Below are 12,506 nucleotides of genomic sequence, written 5' to 3'. Positions count from 1 at the left end.
GTTTCGTACATTTGTCTCTAAGCAAAATTTTTCTAAATAATTAGGTTGAGGCGGGGAACTCAAAATTCGTAAATAAACATATTTATACGCTATTTGTTTTCCTCTTTTCTCATGCATTTTGTATGAAAATCATCCGGAATTGTTGGGAAGAAATTAAGAGATTTATTTATTATGTCATCACTTTTATCCAACAAACACTCCACAGGTGCAGTAACCCTTATGGAGACAGACGAACGATAGAAACTTTTTTACCGGACGGGCTGATGTCATGCCCTGGACTATTGTACATCATGTCCTACCTACGGTCTCTTTCGGATAATCCGTATGATATAAAAATTAGTATTAGTAGTGATATTAACACAAATATTGAAAATCTATTATCTATGGCATAACGATAAAAGCGAAAGCCATTCATTTTTATAATTGAACTCTAATTTCTCTAGTCTTTCATTTTATTCCTTCTTTCTATTCATTTCAGCTTTTTTCATCTTTTCATCCATTTTCGAAGTGTAAGCGGTAAACGATGATATTCAGCAAAAGCTAGTTCACTGAATGAGTGTTGCTGACGTTGTTCCATTTGAAAGAAGCTTTGATAAATAGCAAAGGAAACTTAAAACGGTCAGATATTATACTCAGGATAATGGAGAGAAGAGTTTTGGATAGCTAAAAAGCTGGGAGGTAAGGATATGTAACGATTAACGGGAAAGGGAGCAGAAATTGGAAACGCTTACGTGTGAACAGTTTGCGAATATTCGAAGAGGTGAAGAATGATATAACTAAAGAAACGTTCAACACTGTATGCATTGACGAAGAGAAAAGCAGAACAATACTTTCTGGCGGAAGGATCCACAAACTATAAGATGAGTTGTTCACTTTTTCTCTTTTGCTCGCGTCATGGGAAAAAGTGATCCATCCCTGGGCACATTTCTCTAATGGATGGAATTCTCTTTAAAAGAAGCGAATAAAGTTTTCTAAACGAAATTTGCGATAAATTCCGAACTTTTATTATTAAGAGCACGCGATTATATTGAACATACAATAAAGACATTTGTAGCGAAGATCAAGATTTCCTGTGAAGTACACCCAAAAGTATTATCAATATAATCGACAGAATCAATGCAGAAGTAGCGGTTTCCTTGGTGAACAAGACTCGTATTCAAAACTTTCGTTCCTTGTGAAGGATCGTTCTGTCATTTGAAATGCAATACTTTTTTTTTTTTAAGGGAACAAACTGAATGTCTTCTTGGCACTTTGTTCTTGGAGATACCAACAACCCCTTTTGGAAGCTGGTTTTAAGCGGGCAAAAATATATATTTAATATTATCGGTTATAAGGCAATATTCTTCAAATTTTGGTAAATTTTCAGAGCTTTGCAGTCATGTCATTTGACATTTACTGTGGGATTTCGCTTTATAACAACTTTGACAAATTGTTAACTTATCGAAAATACATTTTTATCAAATACAACTTAAGCGACATTACATTATCGTTCCTTATCAAAATAACTAACATGTATTCTAGATTTATTGAAAGTGTAATTACATTTCGTACATATTAATAAATACTTTTTCACGTTCTAATTTTGTTCGAACTTTTTTCTACAGAAATATTTACAAATGGACACTGTGTATGCTACAATAAGAAATGCCTTTTGTCATTCATTTTGGTTATTTTTTTTTTTAATGAATAATCACTTAGGGAATGTCACCTATAGTTGTCCATTTTATAATTTTAATAAGGATTGGAATGGAATCTGGGAGAGTTATCGCAGTCAAAGTAAGTCGGTTGTGGTACTTTGAACGTTATCTTAACCGATTAAGAAAGCCAATCAATCATATTCGAGAAGCGGTATAGAGAGGGAGAAGAGTGCACTTTTTTTTGAACATCTGTTGTGAAAATATCTATATATGTATAAGAAGGACACAACATCAATTATGCCAATACCTAGAACTATCGAGAAATGTACACATATTTTCGTAATCTGTGAGCTTCTCTTATAATTATGAACAAAGAGCTTTACAATCAAGTAATGAAGTACAGTATAGACTCTTCATGTAAAGAAATGATCAGACAGTGCAATGCGTTGACATTAATATTACGATACAATTATTAAATTTAAGAATAGTTGCTGTATTATTATTTAAGCCAAGGAATTTGTGTTCTACACCAACAATTTAATAAAGGAAACAGAACTAAGAAAACGATGAATTAAAGAAAAAAATTTACTTCCCACAATAGGTGATTCGTTTTATATATACGTAGTATGTTTTGTTTGCCGACCTTACGAAAAGTAATATTAATAAAAATTTATTTTATATGATCAGCATAAACACAACCAAGGTAAAAAAGCGATGCCAGATAAATAATAACATATTTATAATTAAGACAAGTCAATAAAATAAAATTACGACTGTTTACAAGATAAGCGAACGAATGAATAATAAGACTTTACCGAATTTTATTAACAAAAAATTCGCATATATACTCTAAAAAAAGGTAAAGCGCCTGGAGACATCCATATTAACATATAAACGAGCATGTTTTATAAGAGAGAATTCAATTTTATTTGTAAGCTGCTTCTTAATTTATATAATTAATACCATCTTGCAGATGAATGAATTTTGGTAAAAATTTCATAAAAACTAAAGTCTTCGAAGACTTAATTTGCAGAATTATTAATTGAGAACGTTTACTTGAACAATTCTATGTTACGGAATGCATATAATTAGGAAACAGTTCCAAAGAGCATCAGATCGCTGTGGAATACTCATTGGCATCTGTGATGTCCTGAACTCTACTTCCACGCGCGGCCTAATGAATTTTTTTAAGATAAACATCCCTTAGGAAAATAATGAAATTTCACTTGACATTATCATCCTGACTTATACGACGTCGACGCAACTTATATCTGTCCCAGACGAGTTTATAATGGATGAGAAGGTAGCGTTTGAATGCAATAGACTTATGCCCTAAAATAGATCTGAATTTTAATTACCCCAAAATTTACGGAAGTATTTAAAGCATTTTCGAAGCGTTCATTAATAATTGTTCAACATGAAGCCTTAAGCAAATTTGCAAAATCAAAATAAGGTGCAAGTTTGAACACAGGGATAGGGTTCTGTTGCCTAATTTACTACGTGCGATCCTTTATTTTAATTGTTGAAACCATAATAAACTTGAATGTGAAGTGTAGAAAGTCCTAATCAGTGCTACTTCTATGTAATGGCAAATGTAGCATAAACGTGAAATTTATTGTCCCAAAACAGACTTGATGGCACACTAAGTTTCTAGAAAACGTAAAAATCTTGTCTATTAGTCAATTTATAGCCCACAACATGCTACGGAGTGAACACTAACTAAAAAAATGTTGCTTTATTTCAACCCATAAAACATATTCTCTGTCCAGGCATTCGGCTGTGTGCAGCGTAAACAAACAATGCAAAGTAATAAAAGCCTACTTTTGAAAGTTTCAATTAAGGAACTTTTACAGCTATGATTAGATTTACAATTAGGAGCATTCACTTACCGTCACTTGATACCATCCGAATGTACTGGGCATTAGTTTGCGGGTTTGTCCAAACTTCCCTTTTGGTATGGGAGAACCTTTACGTCGTGGTCCTCTTGTGCGTTCATCAAACTGTATAGTACGAGAAACACGTATCAAAAGTAAACGTTCCTCTTATTGACCACTCAACTTACCGTTGATGTCGTAGCTAGACCATCCATATCTTCATCATCTTCCAAACGCGTACGTACCGCCAGTTCTGCCAAACGACTTTTAATGCCACATTTCGATTGCAATTGCGAGGGTTTAAAACTAACTCTACGCGTTGAATTGCGTTCTTTTTTACGCATCATCTCGTCGCGGTTGTCATGGTCTGAAATATATCAAAATTATCACGTTTAATAATAAAAGGAATGTTAACTTTTTTTATAACAATTTCACAACTACGCACCATTTTGGTAGTCGTTAAGTGAAGAAAAGCGTGAACCACCGCTGCCACTATTATAACTTGGCCGCTGCAAACCTTTAGGTTTTGGCATTTTACAAATATATAGCTTTTTTAAATAAATTATTGAAAATTTTGCAATAACTTGGTTTTTATAATGATTACTTCTGCTAGAAAATACGCGCAAATACAAAAGTTTTTCACCGTAACAGCCGAAGAAGTCTTCGTTTTTTATTTTTTTACAATGAACAATTTTGTTACTGCGTTGGGGAAAAGAGACAAATCTTAGAATTATAAACACAGGGTGACCCGAAAAACCAAGAATTTCTCAAATTGTTGTTGCTATTTACATACTACATATAGTAAACGCAAGAAATATAAAACAATACATTTTCTATTATTTCTTCCCCACAATATGTCCAAACTCTCCGTGGCTAATTATATTTTCCTACATTCCAATACAATAATGGGTATTTCTTATGGGTTTGTATGGATTTCTTTATTTCACTATAAGAACAAGTGTTGTTGTCGTTTTTATATTTTAATAATTTTTTAAATACTTTAAATAATTCATAACAACTATATAAAGTGTTTGTTTATCAATGCAATTAGAAATTTAAAACAATTCTCATATCGCTTGAAGAGTATTGAACAATGCACATTTGCTGATGTTATTAAGAAGAGTAGAGAAGAGAGACAGATAAATGATTTTAGTATGAAATAACAAAGCGGGGATAAAAGAAGAATTTCAACGGAATGTATGCAACAATATATTAGCGAATATAACAGTCTTTAGTTGTGTTGTAATATTCGTTCCATTCCATTTTTACATTAAAAATTTTAATTTGTATATTATGAAATTGTAGTTACGTAGGTTTTTTTTTAGATATCAATGAAAATGATAAGTAAATTTGAATTTTATAGAAGATTAAAAAGCATGTTTAAAGGGCACTCCACTAAAAATGGGAAAAATTATTCTGAAGATCTTTTGACAGGAACCGGCAATGAAATTCCTAGGATTCCGGAACTAACATTTCAAAAATATGATCATATGTATTTTGTTGTTGCGAAAGTAACCAGGTAACAGTAGGCCTTCGGTTGATAGTCTGTCGGATTTGCGAAAGAGCTGAATAGAAAAGAATATGCTAAATTTTGCCCTTGTGAGAGTTAAGAGACAAATAATTAGAAACATTTCTTATCTTTATATCGTGACATGTTCGTCTATCTGGCATACAAAATATATTAAAAAAGAAGAAGATTGCTGTACGGAATATCTATTAATATCAATTTAAATTACAAACAAGGGATCGCAAAATACTAATATGTGAAAAACAGAATTAAACAAAAACATATGATTACATACACAATAAACGTGTTGGGAAATATTGTATAAAATTATTAATGAAGTAAAATGAAACATCCCTTACTTAATGGAAAGCTTGGAAGGTAAATGATAAAATATACCACGAATGTCAGAAAAAGAGATATACAAAACAAAAGGAAGAAGTCAAGTGAAAGGCTTCTTTGCGGAAATAAAATTCTGTTCAAGTACAAATAAAACTTTTTATTTTTATTCTCTGGACGGAAAACCTAAACGTTTTCATATTGGAATCTGAAATGGCTAAAAATTTTCCAAGCTCAAGGCTTATTAAACGGCTGCTAGAAGAAAAATATGAAAAATTTCACAAAAACGGCTGCTTACATGCTTGAGTTTATTACCGTCGATTGGTGTCACTGTTTTTGACTTAGCGTTTTCATTATATGCGACGATATCACGGATAACATTTTCTAGAAATATCTTCAAAACATGTGGGCTTTCTTTATAAATCAAAAAACGAATATCAAATTTTGCGTTATAATGTTACCATGAACCTGTACGCCCCTAAATTAGGTATCAACGAGTTTTTCGTAAAATATCAAATAATAAGAAAATAAGATGGATCAAGTTTTCTTAGGTTAATGATCTGAACTGTTTTCAGGCAATTTAGATTTAAAAGCAGCAGCTGAAGAAAGACGCCAACACAGCAGCTCCCGAAAATATCAATGGCAAGAATATTAATTAAAAAAAAAAATGCTATATAATTTTTCTTTTTTTGTAATTCACATCATAACTGTAAGTCCTATCCTATCCTAATAGACCTAAGTGGACCGGCGTTTAACTCTGAATGCTTTAATTAAGATTGGTGTACGGTCGTAGTTATAATGAGAGCTTGGCTGGTGGGACACACACATCTCTCGCGGTTTGGCTATCCGCTATCTATCCAATCATAATATTACACGTATATTTGAAACAGTTCTATATAGTGTTGAACGCTGATTCTATATTTTGAAGGCGATAGCCTCCGGTCAAGGCAACGCTTACCGCAGATATTACGGAGTGGGATGTTCTAAATTGCTTCAGAATTTGATACTGATTAATAGTATACATATATTTTATAGCATTTCTGAAGTTTTCTTATAGCTATTGCAAGCGTGTTGGCGAAATGAACACCACCCCACTCTTCGATGGTGGGAACCAAAAAAATCTTACAATTGAATAATAAATAATAAGTGGAAATGTTATCGTTAAGTAGCATTAGGTTGCTGTATGTAGGAACTCATTCTTGCTGACTCTGCATTTACATATGTTTAAATGTGAAGTTATCAAGTGTACTAAAGAAGAGCACATGCCTCTGCCATTTTTTCAGCATCATTTTTTTTTCTTCTTTCTGGGTTTTTTGCTCATTGCCTACTAACTACAATGATCCACCCACGGCAAATTGTTTCACATATATCGTACAAAAATTAAAAATAAATCGTCCATACCCATCTACTATTCGAGAGCATAAAAATTTAGTTTTTCGAGCATTTTTAGAATAAAAATGTTGGGTTTGTATAAAGGATTCGGTTATAGTCGTTCGAATTTAATTTTCAGATTGTCTCTATTAGCTAGGGATGGCGAACAACATGCTTTTCGTTTCAAGTTTCTATATGTACACCAATCTGGTGGGCCGTCACTGGACGTATGAGGGTTCGAAGCAATTTTAAAGCACATAGACTAAGCTTCGCATGCCTAGAAATGCATTGAAATTAAAAAAAAAATTAATTTTTGAATCCATAGAATAAACCTTCGAATGAAATATAAGTCAATGGAAACTTTTCCATGTTTTCTAAGTTCACACGCGACATTGTGTAAAGTCGAATGAAAATTATCTGTTTGTGAAAAAGAAGATCACTAGTTTTTCTCGTCTCTAAAGTACTTCTTTAGTTACTCTCAGTATATCTTCTTACACCAAATAAATTCAGAATGGTTGTCCACTATACGATTTAAGGTTGATGTCGTCGCTCCATCACAATTTTACATGGTCAGACGTTTTTTTTTCTAATATTTAATCAATTATCTTACTAACGAAAAGTTGAAAGGCACTATTTCTTCAAAAAATTTCAAGATGATGCCTTGCGTAGGAAAAATATTAGTTCAACAAAGCAGTGGAGAAGATTTTTCTATTTCTCAGAATTGCGAAAGTTGTCATAAACCGTTGAAATTTAGCGTAAATGCATAGTTAGTTGATGATTAAAATGTAGCCACCAAAATTATTATGTCTTAATCTAGTTATATGAAGAAGTAATGTAATAAAAGGCAAGAAATACATAATCTTTTGCAGCGGGACAAGATACTGAAACTTATGATATAGGCATCTAAGAAAATTAAATTAACGTAATATACTAACATGTATATCCTGCCACAGCAATAAGAAGAACCACTTACGGAGAGAAATTGTGGCATCTTAAAGGAAGATTCACGCACTTACATATATGTCATTAAGTTTACAATAGATTAACTTCTATGGCACTAAAGACATTATACTTTCAAACCTAAAAAGAAGACCTGTATATGGCACCACATAATCCTGATCACTATTTTAGCTTTTCTTTCGACACACAAAAAGCACTTCCTTACCCGAAGCAAACTCAATTGCATATTAGAAACGTGATTTGTACATTTCTCCACTCTCATGACGATACCGCTGATAGGTATGTAGGTACGTCTCGTTGGAAGTAACAACATGTATCTTGAAATGCTGAAAAGCTTACCACAGTAACAGAAATATATAATAACAACGGCTTTGAGATGGTTAAAAATTGTTTAGTCTACCGAAAACTTTTTTGCTTTTCAATGGACTGTTGCTTTTTTAAGAACTGGAAATAGTTATTTTGTTAATAAAATATTGTTTAAGTTATGCATATGGCATTAGGTGTTATGGTCAATCAATCACACCATCAGATTAGGTCTCTTTTATCGACTTCATCGCTCTCTGCCAAGGGGAATATGTTACTCGACTCGTTAAAGTTTTTGGGTATGACCCGCAAGATTGAGTATTCTTTTCTTTTAATTGCATGTTTATTTTACAACCTCTCAAAGAACATGATAAGTAAACGTTCTACCAAGATGAGAGCAGAGCTTATTGTCGCCCAGTGAAAACAAATATAACGGTGCAGACATGGTGCTTAAATAAATGGAAAAAACTTGTGTAAGCTTGGAAAATTCTTCTTCTTATCTCATTCGATTCATCTGGAAGAGGTGTGATGAAGCGAGTGACATGGTTATTCACTCTGACAAGAAATTTTGAGGACGCGAAAGCGTTAAATTACATTTGTGACATAACATGCACTATACAGATCCTCAAGAATAGTTCTGTTGCTACTGCGAATCATAGGGCATTAATAAGAAGAGCAAGAGTTCTAGATTATTGTTTTTGGGAAGTATTTTACTACTAGAGTTATCGGCCTCCACAAAGATGGTTAGCTTGAGAGGTTTAAATAAGATATGAAGTTTTCAGCTTTCCCTATATAATTTCTGTACGAATTTGGAGCTCTGTCGTTAAAGAGAGCAACTCCACTGGTTCTTTAAGATAGTGGAAAACTTTTCGTAAATAATGCTCCTCCAAGTTAATGTTGATCTATTTATTTTTTAACTCAACTATACGCAAGCGCAGACCTCTTGTAGCTCTGTTGAAACTCCTGGAACTCCTAGAAGATCCCTATTGTTTTGACTTTGTCTTCCTCTTCCATCTCTTTCCAATCGTTAGTGTTATTTCAAGGCTAGTTATTGCAATAACTAGGCGGTGAATACGAATTATAAAATCTTTTAACGCTTCATCTATTTCCGAAGAGTTTTTATCACATTAGGACCAGGGAGTCAAACTTGATTTGAAGCCCGCCTGGGAGCGCTTGAAAGAAGTGTTAAAGTTGATTTTTAAAATCCATTTTTTTAATCTTTGGTAACATTGTAAAATTCCTGGCTGTTAGCGTCCTATTTACATTAGCCGTAATTTATGAAAACGCGAGGATCAAGTTACTTCTTCACGTGCTACTTCAATGGTTCACATTTAAGGTCTGGTTAAGGTATGTTTTGTAAAGTCTTATTCTCGTTTATTCACTTTATGGGCTTTCTTCTCAACATTGTCGATAATGTTATTAATTTAATTAATAGAGTTATAAAATTTAATTTTTTCAATTTACTTTATGATTATTTACGTTTTTAACAATTGACAAAAAAAAATAAAAAAATAAAAATAATAAATAGAATCAACCACAACTTGGAATACCAACACAGGAAGTTATAAATTTATCAGGTTACTATTGCATATATTGCTTTCGATGTCTACAAAAAAAAACCGGCAGTAGAAACGCTAGCAGTCTATAAAAAAGAATTAATTGATAATTTAGCGCCGCACCAATCGCACAATAAACTACGGTGATGATGGTGGTGACGACGAGCGTGATGACGGTGACGGTCTTGGTGTAGGGAATAATAAAATTTAAATGTTTATATTGATTGTTTTTGTTTTTTCTCTTCATCTTTTCATTACGTCTAAAGTGACAACAGAAACAAGCACAAAACAGTTTCCGTAACAAATTACGCTTAGGTTGACGTTAAACGCGGAGATCTTGTAAATTATAAGAACACGTAAGGCATTCGTGTAAGCGAATTTGTTAGGCTGTTCAAAATACATATCCACCTAATATTAACATGAGCAACTCGAGTAGGGAAAGCATTTTAAATAGATTTGTATCCCTCTTCTGGAAGTAACTTAGCATAACAATGTACTTAACTCAAAAGCTCGTGCGCAATAGTAGAGAATTTGCAAAAGCCTAAATAATTGGTTCTATTTACCTAATGACGCCTCACTTCATTCCTCATGTCGTTCTTCCATTTGGTTTGCTCCGTTCTTTCACAAAAAAAAAATTACCACTTGGACCAATTTCGCCTAGTTTTGATCACTTTTTCCTATATTTGCCATTCCAAAAATTGTAGAGATTTCTTGGGGGATTTCCATTTCGTTACGTTCGCAGCAATTAGTTGGCTTTGTGAAGTATAGTTATTCCTTGAGAGTATTTGTGTTTCTCTCTACATTAGTCTTTAGTTTTGCTTGGTTCATAACATGTCTGATCCTAACCCTATAACCTAGACCAATACACATTAAGTTTTCTAAATGTAACCTATATCTAACCCTTAGAAAAACTAGACGTAAATTTTATCGAAATCCTTTTCCAAGATGGCTGCAGTTCTTTCCTTGTAATCTTTGTCATTATCGGCGTAGCTTTGTACGCAAAAGCATCTATTATGCACGAGTCTCAATATAATGAAACGATAAGTAAACATAGGTGAAAGAATATCACTATTTAATGTTCCAATGAAATGAAAATGAAGGAAGCGAAAATTTTGGTAGTAAGGTTGCAATTTATTTCGCACATCACAAAGAGTGTAAAAGAATGCGAAGGCGATACAATTCCTCTATTTTATGGTTTAGGAAAAAGTATACCCGAAAGCTGCCAACGCATTGTTTTGTTCGAATTTCATTTATCGGGATTTGCTTTCATTTCTTACTGAAAATTCTTCATCCGCACATAGTTGTATATTTTATAACTAAGAAAGTTGTATTTGCTTTGGAATAGTTCTTCTTGTAGATATTCATCACTTCAAACCCGTATATAGGAATTCTAATTGTAAACGTCTTCCTTAGCGATTTCCTTTAAGCACCTGACAAGTATTTATCTTGGACTAATGTCTGTCCATAGATTGGAAGTTAGTTTTTTTTCTTTTTATATTGAGTGCATGATTTGTTGCGGAACGACTATTTATTATTTTTCAGGGATACAGGGCATATTTAGTTTGTGCGGACGTAGATAACATCCAGAAGGGCTTAAGAGAGATCCAGCTTTTATTACATCGATCGTCTGAACATGTCTGTCCGTCTTGTAATCTTGTGTTCAACCTAAGGATGGCAATTTTTGAAATATTTTGATGAAATTTGGTATACCTAAAACGATCAATTCATTCCTTCAACTATTCAAATGCAGTGCATATATTTTTTGATCAAAACAAAATTAATTAAACAACTTAAATGTTATTCAACTGTTTAAAAATCTTGGTTTCTAGTTACGACGTGTGATCATACTCACTTGCACGAATCACAAAAAGGTACGATACTTGATCCTTGTTTTCAATAATACATTGCTTTGCTAGACGTAAACCGGCACTTGATTGCATTACACGGAACTATACCGTAGCGAACGTCAAGTCATGGGTGCAATGAGAATAGTGGAATGATGTAAAGGGAAATTAAGATAATGAGTAGGAAAGAAATAAATTTAATCTATCTACAATTTTAATATAAATAACAGCCTACGTAACTTGTTAAATACACGACACAGCCATTAATCACAATTCCGAAGAAAAATAATGCCAGAAGATGTCAGAATTATAGAATGATATCCCTAATCAATCATGTTCTGAAAATATTCTTAACAATAATTCAACAAAGGCTCTATGGTAAATGCGAATCATAACTTAACCGCACTCAGTTTGCTCTCTGGACCGGCCAAGCGCACGGGAGAGCCTCTATTTTGCATTTATCGTAACTTGAGCGAAAATATCATATGCAAATGCCAATCTATTCATTAATAACCGACAAAAGGCTTCCCAGGTTTGTATACTTTGGGTCCATATTACAAGAAAACTGGAACAGCGACACAGAAATAGAAGGAAAAATCGAAATGACTAGATCAGCATAGACGAAATATCAGAAAATTTTAGCAAGCTGGGAAATGGGTTTATTCCTTCGTCTTCGTATGGCCGGTGCTCTTGTGTGGTCTAGAATCATGGACATTAATAATAAGCACAATGAACAAACTGGAAATCTTTGAGCTGTGGTGTTACGGTAGAACTCCTAAAATGTCGTGGGCAGATTGCATATCCAATGTTGAAGTGAAGAGAAGAATAAACCCTGAGCGTGAGCTACTAACGTGGGGAAAAATGTGAACTCGTATACTTAATAACGGAAGGCTGCGTAACATTCGGGATCGGACAGGACTGAGAATCAGTGCTGAAATCATATACACTGCAAGGAACCGAAAAGATTTTTGGGCTTGTACTTAATAGCATAACCTTGGCTATAATAGATAGGTAGTAAACAGAGGATAAGGGTGCGATTTCAAAGTAAAGGAATAAAACATCATCAGCGTGCATTAAGATACGGCTCGACCAGGTGGCTATTTTGAGGTAAAAATGAC

At 33.3% G+C, this 12,506-nt stretch overlaps 1 protein-coding gene across 1 annotated transcript in view; it reads right to left on the bottom strand.

Moving 5' to 3' along the window:
- Positions 1-4,198, bottom strand: part of LOC119635268 (nuclear RNA export factor 1) — a 29,817-nt gene extending 25,619 nt beyond the window's left edge. Inside the window, exons 1-3 of the mRNA XM_038030019.1 lie at positions 3,957-4,198; positions 3,700-3,878; positions 3,527-3,637 (exon numbers count right to left, since the gene is read on the bottom strand). Of these exons, the coding sequence (XP_037885947.1) occupies positions 3,527-3,637; positions 3,700-3,878; positions 3,957-4,044 (378 nt within the window). The 5' untranslated portion in view covers positions 4,045-4,198. The remainder of the gene's footprint in view (positions 1-3,526; positions 3,638-3,699; positions 3,879-3,956) is intronic.
- Positions 4,199-12,506: the final 8,308 nt, after the last annotated feature.

This window comes from Glossina fuscipes, unplaced genomic scaffold (assembly GCF_014805625.2).
Source record: "Glossina fuscipes isolate IAEA_lab_2018 unplaced genomic scaffold, Yale_Gfus_2 0, whole genome shotgun sequence".
In the NCBI taxonomy this organism is placed as follows: Eukaryota; Metazoa; Arthropoda; class Insecta; order Diptera; family Glossinidae; genus Glossina; species Glossina fuscipes.
This window is presented reverse-complemented; position numbering and strand designations above follow the sequence as displayed.